General features: G+C 39.2%; 1 protein-coding gene across 1 annotated transcript in view; it reads left to right on the forward strand.

The window, feature by feature from the left end:
• DCDC1 (doublecortin domain containing 1) overlaps positions 1–17,714 on the forward strand; it is a 392,270-nt gene that overhangs the window by 311,064 nt on the left and 63,492 nt on the right. Inside the window, exon 19 of the mRNA XM_087433962.1 lies at positions 11,362–11,485. Coding sequence (XP_087290088.1) covers positions 11,362–11,485 — 124 coding nt within the window. The remainder of the gene's footprint in view (positions 1–11,361; positions 11,486–17,714) is intronic.

Genomic DNA, 17,714 nt, shown 5'->3' on the forward strand with positions numbered 1-17,714 from the left:
AAGCAAGTTTGGGGCTGTTTGGCCAGGAAACCCTGAGGTCTCAGAGAATTGTCTGTGAGTGGGGAGGGGCGCATGGACTCTAGGTGGACCTCCCCTTGGCTCCACGGACTCCTCGCCCACTGAGTGAAGCAGGAGGAGGGCAGAAGTTGGTAGCCCAGGTCTAGAGTTGGCGCTGCATCTCACACCTGCTTATTCAGTGCAGGCTCTGTGCCAGATGCTGTTCTAGGCCCTGGGGAAGCCCTGAAACAAAGCAGGCAGAATCCCCATGGAGCTTACGTGCGGTAGAAGCAGACGTCATTCTGGCACACTGCATTTGATGCTACCCACAGTGTCATGCGTGACATGGGCAGATTGTTTACCTGTGTGTCTGAGTTTCATTTTATAATGCACTGCATCAGAAGGGAAATAGGACCATTTCAAGAGGCTCAGAGACTATGGGAAGTTGCTATTGCTTCTTGCCTCTCAGAGAAAACTCATATTTTCTGTGAAAGAACAGAGAGAGGACCCTCTTACATCCTGATTTTAACAGTTTACTTGCACACATTTACTGGGCGCCTCCTTTGTAACAGTTACCTTCGACTTGAATTGTTAAAATTACTGCACCAACTAGGTTACTTTCTGGGCATTCAAGGCTCTTATCTAAAAGGCTGTTTTTCCATGTGAATTGTGTGACTCAGTGAGCTCTGGGGATCTGAGTGTACTACAAGCTCTTCCTGTAACCAGCTGGGTACCTCTTACTGGACCTCCTTTCCCTCACTGAGAAATGATAGGTTCGTAAAGTACTCCATAAATTCCCCTCAGATCCACAGGAAGAACCCTCCGGACCTGAAGGCTGGTAAGGGTAAGGGAGGTGTTCCCGATCCACCCTTGGTCACAGTGAGGAGGAGGAAAACAGTGAAAAGCAGTTGGTGACATGCAGTGGACAGTCCCTGGCATGTGCTGGTTCAGTATTTCACTACCCTCCCAGGGTGGTTCAGAAGTGCAAGATTAATGCAACTTCCTGCCAGTTATGTGAGTGTCTCTGGGTGGGTCAGCTAATCCTACTAATAAACATCTACCTGATTTACCTTCATTATGGCCTAATTTGGAAAGTAATATGACATTAGAGTGCTTGAGAGCCAGGTGTGTCTCCACAGTGACCTACAGGGGCCCAGAGCCTGACCCATGAGCCTGGCCCAGGACGGAAAGGCCACACCATGGATTTGCAGCAGTCACAGTGACGGGGTTGGGAGAAAGAGGGAAATGGGAGGAGTAGGAGGTAAGGGGGTCAGTTGGGTTTGTATTTGCCATTGCCCCAGAGGGATGCTTTAACACAACTTTATTTGGGGATCTAACATTTAACATTCGCCACTGAGGAAACAAGTAAGTTGTAAGAATGAGGAGTCTTGAGTGAAGGCATATTATGGGATTAGCATTTTAGTCAAATACAGACCCATGTAGGCATTTAAGGCCGTCTATACGGGCAGAGGTGTTCCTAATCTGCTTGCTTCTTAAGTCATTCTCTAAATTCCCAACAAAGTACTTTTACTTTTCTTCTTTGACCCGTGATCTATTCTATCCCGTGCAGTCAGTTCAGACTGGTTGTCCTGCATTGGTGTCCCCTGCTCTCAGCTTCTGACAGACTCTCCGCCTCTCACGTCTTGTTACATTCTCCTAGACTGTGCCGCAGGGCTGTGCTGTTGAGCACTTCCAATGCAGCTAGCGAGACTGAGGAACGCATTTTTTATTTTATTTAATTTTAGTTAATTCAAATTTGTACTTAAATAGCCCCATGTGGCCAGTGGCTACCATATTGGACAGCACGGCTGTGTTGAATCATACTTCGCTATGTGTATCCTGTCTTTCCATCCGAAAAGGAAGGTCCGACATTACATTTGTATACTTCTTTTTAAATGCCCACAATACTCAGCGCAGGGTTATGTGTATGTAGTATCTGTAGGCACTTGATGATCATGCTTGTATTTTAAGAGATCATAAGGAATGAATTACCCTCAAATACAGAGGTGGGAACTCTGATGTTAGAGCCTTTAACTCCAAACTAGATGACTGTCCCCACTCAGCTTTCCTCCCCTGTTCATAGAGGAAATGCCGTCCGCTGTCTCCTGGGTCTATTATGTTTCAGATGCTCTGCTGGACGCTGGGGATATGGCCGTGTGGGCTATCCCTTGTCCCCACAGACCTTGCAGCTTAGTAAGGGGAGCAGAAAATTAAACAAGCAGTTGTTGGTTTCATCTTAAGTGGTGCTTGTTAAAAAGGTCCAGTGCACAGAAGCACTGAATCCAGACAATTCTGAGAAGGTCACACTAGGTCTTTAGATCCATGTCATTATAGGTAGATCACCTACGATTGACGTGGATGCCCATTTAACTATTAGAGAAACTCTTTTTATTTTGGTCACTTGCCAAATCAGTGTTAAGTAATTTTAAACACTGTGGCCCAAACTATAGATGTTGGCCTAATGACTTCTTTTACAAAAAAATATTCCAATCAACACCACTCCTTTAGAAAACAATATGGCAAGAAGAATCAAAAATTTTAAATGCTAATGTTCTTTGACTTAGTAATTACATTTCTAAATGTCTGGCCTGAGGAAGTCATCCTAAATATCGAGGGGGAAAAAAGCTTTATGAACAAATGTATCTATTTCAATGTTTTGTGTAATTGTAAAAATTAGAAACGACCTCAACACTTAATAATAAGGAATTAGTTAAGAAATCTAAGGTATATTTTTTATAAACTTTTATTCAGTTACTAAGAATAATGATTACGAAAACCGTGGTGATAGTGAAAAACATAATGTAAATATTATAAGTTAGTTTTTAAAAAAATGTAAGACATAAAATTTTAAATGTAGTTTGATTACAATTTTATAACTCTTTTTATAAAAAGAAATGAAGGAAAGGCACTCCCAAAATCTGTGGTAAAGAAGATTAGCTGGAGAGGAATATACAAATATAATCATGAAATCTCCTCTATTTTATACTCAGAAACTTATTCCAAAACACAGAAGCAATTAGTGTTGATCTTTGAAACTTATTTTGAAGAATATGTATTCATTTCCAGTGCTTACTGTAACAAATTACTGCAAACTTGGGTTAAAACAACAAAAATGTATTCTCTCACAGTTCTGGAAGCTGGAAGTTTGAAATCAGTATCACTTGGCCGAAATCAAGGTGGCAGCAAGAGCCCCTACCTCTGGAGGTTCTGAGGGAGAATCCGTTCTTCGCCTCTTCCAGCTTCTGGTGGCGTGGCGTTCCTTGGTTTGTGGTCTCATCACTCCAGTGTCTGCTTATGTGGTCATATTGTCTTCTCTTCTGTAGGGACAAACTTCCCTCTGCCTCTCTCTTATAAGGACACTTACTTTTAAGGTCCACTCAGATAATTCAGGATAATCTCTCCATCTCAAGATCCTTAACTTAATTACATCTGCAAAGTCCGTTTTTGCCGTATGAAGTGACATTCACGTGTTCCGGGGATTAGGACATGGATATCTACTGAGGGGCCATTTTTCAGCCTACTACAGAGTATAATGTACTGACCCTTTGTCTTGCAAATCTTGCAATAGCCTTGGCCAAACAACTAAATCTTTGTTTCAGCATAGAGAGATTGATTGGTAATGATGGAATTTCAGGATCTAGTTTTGAGAAGTAGGGGGCTGTTCTGGTATCTGCCAAATCATACTATACTTTTCTCTTACTCTGCTTATATGTAAGGGAAATCTTGAGTGTTTGTTTATATTCTCTCACTTTAGATTTAAGGATTCAAGAATTTTGAGTATCAATAAATGGAGAATTGAGAGTCTAGAATTCAGTAGCTGGATTTTAAATATGGTCCAGGTTAGCTCATTCATTCATTCAGTAAGCAGGCAGAGTTTGTCCTACGAGCCAGACTCTGAGTCCTGGGAAATCAACTTCCCATTTCCTCCACATTAACCCCCACAACCCTCAGGAAGCGTCACTGACCCTGGTCGGTTCTCTGCAGTACCTTGTATAAACCCTATGATTGCCCTGATCGTCTTGTGTCACTGGTGCTTGTTCCATTGGTCCATCCTCTCGCCAAACGGACTCCTCGGGGATAGACACTGTCTCAGTTCCTTGGATCCTTAGTGTCCAGCAGCATAAATGTAGATGTTGAAAATGTGTTCGACGGTGCTTCCCGAGACTGACTTTAGGCAAAAGATCCTGATTACATGTGTGGACTTCCTGTTGACAGTTATTCTTTGTCCGGGGCTCTCACACGTCGTCGTTTCTTTTCTCTGGATAACAGCTCTGTCCTTTGCATTTGGCATCTCTGCTCTGTTCTTCTTTCCCTGTCGGTTGCTTGCTCTTCTTTTCTCTCAGCTGTTTCCTGGGAACTTTGATGCAGAACTAAAATGTGACTAGAATGGACAATCTGTAGACCTTAAAAGCTGTTTAGGGAAATATTTCTGAAAAGGAAATACTTACAAAAAGCTATCACTCAGTCTTCATGCCTGCCAGTCTCTCCGGACTGTCGTGAACAGTGATGACTGAAGTCCATCCCACAGTTCCCTGGGAACCCACACAGCACCACCCTTAGACCAGACGGGTGGGCTCCGTCTTTTTAATGCCAGTATTTCTGAAGAGCTATCACTCACTGCCTCTGAGAGCGTTCTTGAAGAAATCAGAGAAGGTGACCATTAGATAAAGCAGTGGGCAGACATCAAAGGAAGGAATGGGTAGGACAGGAGTTGATGAAAGCAGCAGCGAGAATTGGGAGAGATGAGTTATCAAGGGTGGCAGCCACCCATGAGAATTCCTCAGAGGTAGATAGCAGAGAAAGCAGAAAGAGGTTCAGAGGAAGCACAGGAAAAAGTAAAAGACTGAAGCAATGGAAATGACCAGATTATTCTAGAAAGCGTGTAGGCTGAGCTGCTGTGATAGATGCTCTGAAACGTTCAGGCTTATGCAGAAGCTCATTCCTCTCTACATGGTTGTTTACAGATGGGGGTGCTTCGGAGCTGGTAGGCAGCTCTGCCATTCTTATCATGTGGCCTCCACCTATCGGTCTGAAGTGGCTGTTCCAGCTCTCACCATCTCCCGGCCAGCGGGAGGGAGAAAAGGGACGAGGGGAGCACACGTCTGGTGCTTTGAGGGTAAGGTCTGCAAGTGGTGCTCACCACGTCCACCCACAGCCCATTTGGCCAGAACTTGGATACCTGACTACACCTAAATGCAAGCAAATCTTCTTTAGCTGAGTAGTCATGTGCCATCTGGAAATCTACTACTATAGCAGGAAGGGAGAATTGATTTGGGGGATAACTTTTTCTTCCTGATATGGATAGACAGAGGCAATCAAGAGCCTTAATTGGCGACACACTCTAAGCAAAAGAGTTGGCTAGACATAACTGAGACTGGGAAATGAAAATCTGTAGATACAAACCACTTTCTCTTCTAGCTAGAACTCTGGTCCTTAAGAAACATGGATTTTGGAGTTATTATATAATACCAAAAGATTGTATTCTTTCTCCAGCTCTTGAAATGACATCTCTCTTCTTCCCTTTCACTATCTCCAACTCTTTGTTCTCCATGTATACAAAATCCATGCATCCTTCAAGGATCCCCATTCCCCTCTGACAGTTTCTTTCCATAATATAAAACTCATATTATTTTCTTTTCCTTAGGTCTACCTGTTATAACTCTCATTGAAAGTGCCATTTTTCCTCATTACATATTGTCCTGTATTGTTTTCAAAAAACTTTCCCAGGTATATAATTTTTGCTTCTTTCTAAAATGCTGTGATTTTCCCGAGGGCAGAAGCATTCTCTAGTTTCTTTTGGATTCTCTGTAGTGCCTAGCATGGTGCTGGGGAGAGAGACCAGGTGCCCAATAGACAGTTATTCATTTGCCTTATTTGCACAAAAATCGATGCAGAAGCTTCAGGTAGTGGATCCTGCAAATTCTGAGATACCAAAGCGAATATATCAGGCCCAGATAGGTGATAAATTAAACAGATTCAAGAACTCAAGGATCACATGAGGTTCCACCATAAGCAAGTGTTGTTGAAGGAAGAATGGTTTTTTGTTTACAAATCTTGCACTTGATGGAGATTTTACTGTAGTTGCAAAGAGAGCTTTGCTTTTACACAAGTATGAAGCTCTGACTATGGGAGATAATGATAGGTTTTTAGTGCTGAATGTAGATTACTTCTATGTATCCAGAATCTAAATAACCAGGAAGCTCAATCAGCTAGAAAAAGAAAACAAAATAGAGCAGGTCAAAGACATTTTAAAAAGCAAACTTGCAAAAAATGTCAGGTTTGACGTTATATCTATCTGTAATCCATTTATTTTTCTAGACTAAATACGTATATATTGCTGGCAATTATCATTAATGTACTATAGGTTTCTACCATATTTCATAATTGATCTTTTAAAAAATAACTTTGGATTGTGTTAAAAGGCTTAATTAGTGATCTTCAATTGAGAGGAATATCATATAAAATCATGGAAATTATTATGAAACAAATGTTCTTTTCAGTGTAGTTGTTGGAAAGATTTCTCATTGTTAGAAATTCCCAGTTATGCACGATGGAAACATGATCCTAGAGTTCTCCCCTTAGCCCTTAGCTGCCATTGAAATCCAGTCTCTGTCTTATGTAAGTAGCTAGTTGTTAAAATAATGTAAAGAGATAGGGCCAATGGGAATATATGACAGAAGAACAAATTCCAAGTGTAGTTATTAGTTTATATAAAATATTCCAAGAATAAAGTAGAATAATGTAGAATAGTGTTTAATATACAGAAGTTACCTGATCTTTGTAAATTTTAGCTTATAAATTAATAACACTGCAGTCTTCAGTGCCTTGTTTCTGTTAAAGTTATTTAAAACTTAAATCTTAAAAATAATTATTTACATACACTATTAAGTTTACCTTTAATATTCAGTATAAATTGCAAAATAAATGTAGCCTAAAATATTTCATACAGTGGTACTGGTAAAAGACGAGAAAGTGATGTGATGGATCTAGGTTTCCAGCTATGTATCTAATCTTTTAACCCTTACACAGTGTTTAAGGTTAGCTGTGTGTGTAGTTCCCAATTTTGAATATTTCTTCCCTGTCTAGGGACCCAGACCCTTAGAAAGCCTCAAAACAGTTCCCATCCATGGGAATTTGTTGGGCTGTGATTAAATCCCATCAAAGCAGATAGTTACTATTATTATTAATATTATTACTGCAATCTGCCCATTTCTTTCTCCTATCCCTTTCTTTTTTTCAGAGATGAGGTACTTAAAGTTAGTCTTATAAACTGATTTCTATCAAAATCAGTCCATGGAGTCTATTATTGTTCTATAAGAATAACATGCTTTCACTGTTTCTGAGGAACCATGCAATTTTAAATTAATTATAGATGAATTTTATGTCTAATCTTGTTGCTTAGATAACCTTAAAAAATGAAAAGTGACCAGTTAAATAAATAAATAGGTCCTAGTGTAAGGACCTAAAGAGTTAAAGAGTTTCTTTGACAGTTGTGGGATGTGAATCTGATCATAGGCATGTTTGTTAGACACTGCTGATTTAAGTTGGAATTTGCCAGAGTATTTATAATTTATCAGATCCAACTATGTATTTACGTCATATTTTATTACTATGTTCAATATAACTGTGTCCTGATAGAATGTGAAAAAAGACTATTTCTCTTCATCTGGGGCAGATTTAGGTTTGTTTTTATTTTAGTATTTATTTCCAGGAGTACAAAATAACACCTTTTGTCACAGTCTCACACAATTTCTCATAGGCTGCCACAATGCCAAAGTCTGTCAAAGGCACTGGACTCCAAAAACATTATCGAGATAAATTGTTTTTGTTTCCCATGCCTTTATGAGATTAATTGATTAGAGCATTCTGGTGGCGCTCTGACTCCATTAATCAGACTGAAATCGATCTGATCAATTCTGGACTTTGTTTTTGTGGGAGGGGATATCGGTCAACCAACATGTTGAAGAACGATCCTAATTTTTGATCTTTTAGGTTCAGATAAATCCAGGAGGATCTTTTAACTTTGGTCATACTCCTATCCATGGGGGTAGATACGCATGAGGTATCGTATATAGAATTTTGCCTTTAATGGAAAGGCAGGGGTAATAAAGACACTATTTTAAATAAATAAACTTGCCTTTGAACCTTATTTGGCTACCTTGTAGGGTGTGTGTGTTTTCTAGTAGGTCCTTCTGAAGCCTGAGATGTTTTGTTATATATAACGTTTCTATTAAAAATACCAATTGTTTAAGAACAGCCTTTTCTGCATTGAAGAGAAGAATGGAAAATATTAACTAGAAATCAGTTCTCAAAAGGCAGAAGAAGGCTGCCTGCAAGCGTTGCACGAGTCGCTGTCTCCACCTAGTGCTGGCTGTCAGAATTCAGATTCCAGAGTCCTTCCTGACGCCATGAAGTTCTGATTTCTGTTATGCACACGGGCAGTCGTCACAGCTGGGCCGGCTAGCGCCATTGCAGTTAGGGGTCTGTCAGCTCCGTATTTATGGAGCAGAATGTTCAGAGGTCTGTTGCTTTTACACGAAAGCTCACGCGCTGGGCTGGAACTCTGCAGCCTAATGGCCTTTGCTCTGTGTGAATGTTTAATAACTGTGTAAGTTGAACTTGACCAGCTCCTTTTAAAGACACCCTGATGGGCTGAAGTTATATGGCACTGCAACCAGGAGGATGAATTTTTTCACCAAAATCCTGTCCTTCACCTTACAATGATGTCCCTCCATGCATCAGACCAATGGACATCTAAAAACTCGACTGATGTGGCAGGCCCTGGATTTTCATAGGATTTATTTCCCACCATCTAACACACATTTGGGGACTAACAATTTTGGCTACTAGCATGGGAGAAAATTAGGAGAATGTGGTTTCGTGGAATTCAAGTGAAGAAAGTGTTTTAAGGAGGGAATGACCATTTGTTAGACACGGCTGTTACTTCAGTCAGATCTTAAGAAATGACCTTTGGCATGGGTAATGTTAAGACCCTGATGGGGAAGTTTCACTGGAGTTCAGACGTGAAAGTGTAATTGGAATTCGTTTAAGAGGAAAAGGAGGAGAAGAAGAGATGAGTCCTTTAAGGAATTTGCTGGAAATGGACACAAAGCAGTAAGGTGATAAGGTGGAGGTGGATGTAGGGTATAGAGAAAGTTCTTCTTTTTTTTTTTAATGATATCAAGCTGTCAGACATTATGCAGATGGAATGACCCAGAAAGGCAGGCACATTAGTAGTTCAGGGCAGGAACAAAGTTCTAGATGAGAGAGGATAAGGATCTGGGCGCAGGCGGGAGTGTTGGTCTCAGATAGGAGCACAGACAGCTCTACAGTCATGGAGGACAGGTTCCACGTCGGTAAGGCACAGGTCTTTCCTGCCACCACCACCCCGCGGTGTCCCGGCCCCAAGAATTTCCAGCAAGCTTATGGGAAACCTGGGCCCTCGCACATAAGGTTGAATGCTGCAGATGGTTCTGATGGGGCTGGGCGATCTCAGAAAACTTTCGGGCTCAGATGACCATGACGGGTGCTAGAAAATTATGAGTGATGGCTGCTCCTGTTTTCTCATTCATTAATCAGTGATTTGTTATATTAATAAATGTCCATCATTTCATTTCTAGGCTCAGTATTACTTAACTAGAGTGATTATTCTCTTGTCATAACGTTAAATATTATTGGCTAATATTGATTTAGGAATTTCACATCTTTAATTTTAAGTGAGATTGCCATATTACTTCTTAAATTACCAGTGACTGACTTTATGATGAAGCTTATCTCCCCTTCATGGAATGCATTAGCTAGTTTTCTGTATCTTTGTGGTTTAGAATATTCTATATTGCATGAAAATGAACTATTCCGTGACCTGTGAAGTTATATGAGCAAGAGTATGTTTTCTATTTCAAATCTATGAGTTTTTTCAATTTATTTATTTCATAAGAATTTTTGCATTTATTAACATACTCATGCATAATATACTCTTAACCTTCTCTAAGCTAAATATTTAGCTCAATCTTCTTATTTGGTTTGTATTATATTTTTATTAATCTAGATTTATTTGCAAGATATTTGCTATTTTATTTTTTATTTCAAAAACATTTCTTTGAACCATTCTACTGATGTTCTATTTTATAAATTATTTCTTTCTATTTGAATCTTTATTATTTCCTTCATCTTTTTTCCATGGGACAAATATATATATTATATATATATTTGAAATAAATTATTGAGTTGAATGCTTTTTTAATTTCCCTTCTCTATTTAGCTCTTATTAAATAAGCATTTAACATTATGAATTTACCTTTGAATATAATTCTAGATGTATCCTTTAAATTTTCATCATTATTATTTTTGTTGCTTTCTAAATAGGTATTGATCATGCTATTTTTTTCCCCTAACTGGTATAATGGTATTTTGGGAGAGAGACTGTTTTTAAAATTATCTTGTGGTTGAAATTATAAAATCAAACTTTCATTTATATTTAATTTTATTCTTTCATTTGCCACAAAGTGTGGCTTGTTCAATTTTCATTTTAAAACTGTATTGAAGTTTATTTTGTTAGTATGTGGCACATATTACAAATGTTCCAAGAATTGTTGAGAAAGATTGCAGTGTATATAAATAAATGGTCATATTACATTTATTAGTTATAGCAGTCAGATATTTTATGTCCTTATTTATTACTTAAAAACATTTACCTGGGGGGCCAGCCCAGTGGTGTAGCAGTTAAGTTCACGTGCTCTGCTTCGGTGGCCCGGGGTTCGCAGGTTCGGATCCCGGGCGTGGACTGATGCACCGCTTATCAAGCCGTGCTGTGGCAGTGTCCCATATAAAGTAGAGGAACATGGGCACGGATGTTAGTCTAGGGCCAGTCTTTCTCAGCAAAAAAAAAAAAAAAAAAAAAAAAAGAGGAGGAATGGCAACAGATGTTAGCTTAGGGCTAATCTTCCTCAAAAAAACAAAAAACAAAAAAATTTACCTGGTAGTTCATAATTTATCATTCATGTGATGATGTCTCCCATAATAATTATATCTACATCTCTTTGAATGTCTAAAAAGTTTTGCTTGATTTTTTTCTGTTTATTGTTGTGTAAGTCATTGTTGTTATAAAATGACTGTTATTCTACTTTGCCTTTTGCCTCAAGTTCCACTTTCAATTATTACATCTCCAGTTTTTCCTGATTTTTAAATTTTTATTTTTTCATTTTAAGAATACTTTCATTTGTGTCTCTTGTGCACAGTAAGTTATCAGATTTGGATTTTTAATTCACATTGAGTCTTTACCTAGTTCAAGAGAAGTGCTCAATGAATATTTTGGAGTGATATTTAACCTTGCTAAATCCCTTTCTGTCTTTTATTTTGTTTTAGGTGGGCCATAAAGCATGAAGGGAACAGTAAGCCAGGCCAGTGGAAACATTCCAGAGTTGAAAATCCTCTCTGGAATAAGCTCACCTACATGTGGCCGGTCCTTCCCAGCGGCCGACTTAATGAGGTGGTATCGCTTGGTATAAGACGTGATTGTTGAGACTTATCTTCAGGCCCAGGACGTGGTCACTGCTTATGAGAATCCCCTGCAGGTTTTGATTTGCAGTTGTTAGGTGTGAGAGATCAATTAATTCTGTTGTTCAATCAATTAATTAGGGAGAATGCATTTAAGTCTTCCATTATGGAGATTAATTTATCTATTTCTTCTTGTAGTCTGTCAAATGTTACTTTATGTGTTTTGAAATTTAGATCATAGACACACATGTTCAAAAATGTTATATCTTTATAATTGGTGAATTGAAACCTTTATCATTATGTAGACTCTCTCTAGCTCCCGTAGAAGTCTCAATTATCTAATACTAATTGAAATAGCTTTTTTTGGTTATTTGCCTCGTATATCTTCTTTCTATCCTTTTACTTTCTATATTTGTATATTCTTCTCTTTTAGGGGGGTCTCCAGTAATCAGCATCTAGTTAATTTTAGAATATGGTCTGACAATCTTTCTCTCTAAACTAAAAGATTTGGTCTTTTCTATTTATTGTAATAACAGACATATTTGGATTGTTATTTGCTTTTTATTTGTTTTGTTTTTTCTCTGTTTTATTTTTTCTCCATTCTTATATTCTTTCAGAGTGTTTTTTTCCTCACAGTTTTCTCATCTACTGGTTTTGAAATTGTATCCTCTATTTCCATTCTTCTGTTGTGGGTGTTACTCTGAACATTTTAGCTTACATGTGTAAATGATCAAAATCTGAAGTTAACAGATACATTTACTCTTCTCTCAGATAATTGAGAAGATTAGAATACTTTACCTTGATTCATTTGATTTGCAACTTATACACTTTTGTTGTCATGTATTTTAATTTTATCTTTGTAAAAATTTCCACAAGATATTAACATTGTTGTATGTAGTTAATATTTATTTAGATTTACCCCCAATTTTTCCTCTTTCTCCTTATAAATCCTTCTTACATCACGGTCCTTCTGACTGGGGTTACTTTCCTTTGCCCAGCACACTCTTCTGTCAGCTACTGGTAGCAAAGTCAGTTTTTACTTCTCTGGAAACGTCTGTGTTTTGCCCTCATTCACAGAAGGTCTTTATACTTAGCAAGTGAAGATGTCAGGGATGCTCTGACATCTGCCCTTATTGTCGTTGCTGAGGAGTGGGCTATCGTTCTAATATCCCTTTGAAGGTAATCTATCTTTTCTCCTTGACTGCTTTTAGAATCTTCTCTTTTCTTTAGTATTCTTCAGTTTCACCATATTCTGTCTGAGAGAGGATTTCTTTTTGTTTTTCCTGCTTGGGGTTCTTGAATCTGTGGATTGATGTCTTGTATCATTTGTGGAAAATAATCACCCATTGTCTCATCAAATATTCTCCCTCCTGTATCCCCCCTCCATTCTTTATAGAAAACTCTGATTAGGTGTATGCTAGACCTTCCCATTTTGACCTCTTGTCTCTTAACTTCTCTTTCATATTTTCCATTTCTTTGCCTCCTTCTGATGCATTTTTGCTTCATATTTTCAGATATTTTTCTTTCAGATTACTAATTTTCTCTTCATATTTGTCTATTTAAACTCCAGGGGTGGGTCAGCCTGTGGTATGAATTCACAATGAAGATTATTTTTCTCTTCCACACAGAGAAAATGTTTGATGTCTGTTTTACTTGCAACCACCTGGAGAGGTATCTCTCTGGATTGCCTTTGCAACGAAATTTATCCTATTGTGATTCTTGTTTTATGAGAGGAGAGGATCTCCTTTCAGACTTCCCACCTAGGCTCAGCTCTGAAATTTGTCCCCTGCAAGACCGTGGAAGCAGCAGTTCACTGGGGTTTGGAAAATTCCCTCAAGTTAACCAGGTTTCCTTTAGCATTCACCTTTGAGAGAAAACCCAGCTGCAGCCCTGTGTTTACCTCTCTGGGTCTCTAGGCTGTCTTGCTTTATTGCTAGGCCAATGATATGTTCTAAAAGATTTTTTAAAAATATTTTATCCTGATTTTTTTAAGTTGTTTTATCATATTTTCTGGTCTCAACCAAGTTTTTCTTTCTCCTTAAATCACAATTCCCTGTGCCTCCTCACTGATTGAATCAATGAGGCTCACTGCTGTAAGGGAAGTAAGGATGGGATCTGAAACTAAGAAGTCATTGCTCAGGGCCCCAAAGATGCTCTTTTTTTTGTGTGTGTGAGGAAGATCAGGAACTAACGTCCATGCTAATCCTCCTCTTTTTGCTGAGGAAGACTGGCTCTGAGCTAATATCTATTGCCAACACTCCTCCTTTTTTTCCCCCAAAGCCCCAGTAGATAGTTGTATGTCATAGTTGCACATCCTTCTAGTTGCTGTATGTGGGACGCCGCCACAGCATGGCTGGAGAAGTGGTGTGTCGGTGTGCGCCCGGGATCCGAAACCCGGGCCGCCAGTAGAAGAGCGCACACACTTAACCGCTAAGACATGGGGCTGGCCCCTAAAGATGCTCTTATATTTAGACTGTAGTGAAGCAACAATCTAGAAAGCTGACCTTTGTTGAGAGAGGAAGGAGTTCTTCAAAACACCAGAGGCTGTGGGTTGGGTGGCCTGAGCCAGTGGCTAGATGAGTTATGATCTCAGACTCAGGGTTTGCAGCAGTATTGAGAGACAACGTGGAGCCAAGGCTGGAGGGGTGGCACAGAGAGACCAATAGGCCAAGAGAAAAACCATGAATTGTACTAATTGTAGATTTTTCTTCAGAGGTTCAGGAAGGGCAGAGGCTGAAACCCAGAGAGCATGAAGGATAACTTTCTCCTCAACTGGTGGTGAGCAAGTGCCAGCAGTTGCCCAGTGGCTAAAGAGGACAAGAGGCGTATCCTTAGGGGTCTCTGAGGATCGAGGACGAGTACCCACAGTATAGACCCTGGACCCCTTTCTCGGTGGTATACGGTTCATTGAACTTTCATCTACACCCAGAAACCACGTTGGGGAAGGGGAAAGGAGGGGTATATCCTTGAAAGGAAACAGCAGTTCTGGTAAGAAGTTTGAACCTTCAATTCAATTGAATATGTATCCGAAAGCACAGAGCTAAAAAATAAACAAAAAAGGCTTTTCCAAATTGACAGAAACTGGGACACCTTGAACTGGAATATCAAGTTTCGTACCCACCTAATGGGATGGGGGTGGACAGGGATGCCTGGTAAGGAAGTGTACTTTCTCATATCAGGAAAGAGAGAAAACTGTGACTATTGCAAATTTCACAGATATTGTGCTTACAATTTTTTAACCTCAGTATACAAGTAAAGTAATTCAGTTAATTAATTCATTGATTTAAATGATGAATGGTACTTTCATTAGGAAACCTAATTTAACCGGGTTCCTTTTAACATTTACCTTAAAAAAATAACATTTTTCTAATAGTCTGGGATGTGACAGCTAAATGATCTTAGGAATGAAAATGGACTACTTCAAAGTTCTCCAGCCATTCAAACGGCCCAGTAACTTTTGGGTGGAGTGGAGAAGTCACTATACTTCAACAAAAGTCTGGCCCTCACTTGTAAACTGAAGGGAAAGGAGTAAGGCACTAAATTAGCTAAAGTGAGACAAATTGACTATACATTTCAGAATGACTCAGCCTGAGGGTCCTGCTATTTCTTGAAATGTTTGAGGAAGAGAAGAAAATACTTACCAAGCAGGGAATTCAGATAGTTCTTATTCAAATTAAATGCAATTTGTTTTACTTGAAGTCTGGATCCTTCTTATCTGATGGAACAATATTTTTCTCCAGTCCCATTTCCACATAATTAATTTTTTAAGCAAAAGGATGATTTTGTCAGTGTATAATTAAATGCAATTAACATTTTGTTTGGAAAGACTTGCCATATAAATAAACTGCGACTAGGAAGTGTGACATTCATATTGTAGGATTCAGAACACTTTGGTCACTGTAAGAATATATGTGCTAACTTTATTCCAGATTTAATCTTCCAGCCTCACTACTTATCTAACCGTTATTTATTGTCTATTTAGTCAATGCAGACAGAGCAAAGAAGGAGATCGACATGGTTCCTACCTTCATGGAGGTCACAGTTTAAGAGGTATAGGCTGTGTGTCAAAAAGGAAGGAACCAGAAAAGAAGGAGGCAGACTTGATGAAGAAGGACAAAGAAGGGAGAAAGAAGAAACTCACAGGGAAAGTTTGGTGCCCAGAAACCAAGGCTGTTGCTGAGCCAGCTTGTTCAGTCACACGGCCGCATGAGGAAAGTGAGCCAGGCCGATTGTCTGAAAGGGCCTGAAAATTAAGTCAAAAGATTGAGTCTAGGAAAACCGTCTAAGAAACACTATCCTGAGTGAGACTCAAATTCTCCTGCTAAAATTCCTTGACAAGAAACTTTCAAAATAAACTGATGACCAAGGGAAGATTTAGGGAAATACGGACAATGTGAATTATTTTTGGGGTGACCCAGACTGCATTAATACCAAACTATTTACCTCTCAGTGGTGACAGCTGCTCTTAGAACTGATTTCATGCTGTTCTTACTGTAAAATATTGTTCATCCTAAAAGGCAATTGATACTATGTCTTAGGAGCAAATAGAATTTCATGTATCTTAGGATATCGGTATTTTAAAAATATGTTAAAACTTTCTAAAAACAAAAGATTAATGAATTATTTTAGTTTATTCTGTGACTAAGTTCACTGGAATAATTTCTAGGAACTCAAGTTATTTTCTTACTCCCTGGGGGAAAAGTTGTAAATTGAGAAGTTGTAGTTGTAAACACTTAAAGGTAAGGAGCAATGGATTTTCATATTCAAGGATGAAATCAGTGCAAAAAGTGAGTCTGAAGAGACTTAAGATTTTGGAATGAGCCACTGGATAGTGATTTTAAAATTTCTAAGTTACCAAATGAAAATATATCTATTTGGAGGGGCCCATGTTAAAAGAAAGTTAAAAGCGCACATTTTATGAATCTGTTAAGAAATGATGATAATTAGCTGTCAGTATAAAGGGAAAAAAAAGGAAAGTTAGGAAGACCCAAGAGAGAAAATTGAAGAATCTGTTAGTTTATTAATAATAAATAGATGAAGGTGGGCCAATTTCACTAAGAAATTTAGATCACTGTTTAGGAGAGAGAGGAGAAAAAGGAAAGCAGAATCATCAGTGTCAGGAACCGGCCCCTCAAAGGTCTCTTGACAGTGTGGCTGTGCTTGGAGGAGCTGGACACAGAGAAAACCAACAAAGAAACCAGTGGAACCTGGAATCCCAAAGGGGAGAGTGGAGGGGAGGAAACGGCTCTCCAGCCAGCTTAATCCACGGGTGTTTTGTCCTTCATTATCCTGGCGCCATATTTCTCTTTCTATGAAGGACAAAGTGAAAGTGCCTGAAACGTTAGAACAAGGTTTAAAATCCCTTAAAGGGTGGGGCCGGCCGGGTGGCGCAAGCGGTTAAGTGCGTGCGCTCCGCTGTGGCAGCCCGGAGTTCACCGGTTCATGATCCCAGGCGCGCACTGATGCACCGCTTGGAGAGCCGTGCTGTGGCAGCCTCCCATGTAAAGTGGAGGAAGATGTGCACGGATGTTAGCCCAGGGCCAGTCTTCCTCAGCAAAAAGAGGAGGATTGGCAGACGTTAGCTCAGGGCTGATCTTCCTCACCAAAAAAAAATATATATATCCCTTAAAAGAAGAGCTGCCAGGGAAAGCTCACACATTTGGAAAAAGTTTTGAAACCCATGGAAATTCTTCATCTCTTTGGTTGGGTTTCTGTGATGTCTCATATTAAAAAAAAGAAGACTCCTGGGCTTCTGTCACCTAACTGGAAAGCAAAGGAAGCCTCCTGAAGCCAGCAGTGCTCCCGGGGTGCTCAAGCCACATCTGCAGTGGTTACCACTCGTCATGGGACATGTTTAGGGAGTGGAAGGATCTAAAAATAACTAGGAGCTGAGATAGCACATTTCAGACAAGTTCATCAGAATTCTAGCATGCTTGGAATATTGAAAAAAAAATCTTAGTTTCACATCCTAACTGTGAGCTGACAGTTCGCACGGACTAAGCTCAAGGGAGAATCCTATGTCTCTTGGCTTTCCCTTCCATGGTTCAGAAAGACAGAAAGGGAGAAAGATTAGCTATTTTACACCAAGACTTCAATGTGACAGTAATTTTGTAATGCGAAGACTATTCTCCTCCGTCTCTCCCACTCTTGCTTCATGATAGTTTATGTCTAAAACTAGTGCAAATGTTGATTTGCTCTGAATTGCTTAATTTCTTTGTTGT

This window comes from Ceratotherium simum, chromosome 7 (genome assembly GCF_057802395.1).
Source record: "Ceratotherium simum simum isolate JZ-2026a chromosome 7, ASM5780239v1, whole genome shotgun sequence".
NCBI lineage: Eukaryota > Metazoa > Chordata > Mammalia > Perissodactyla > Rhinocerotidae > Ceratotherium > Ceratotherium simum.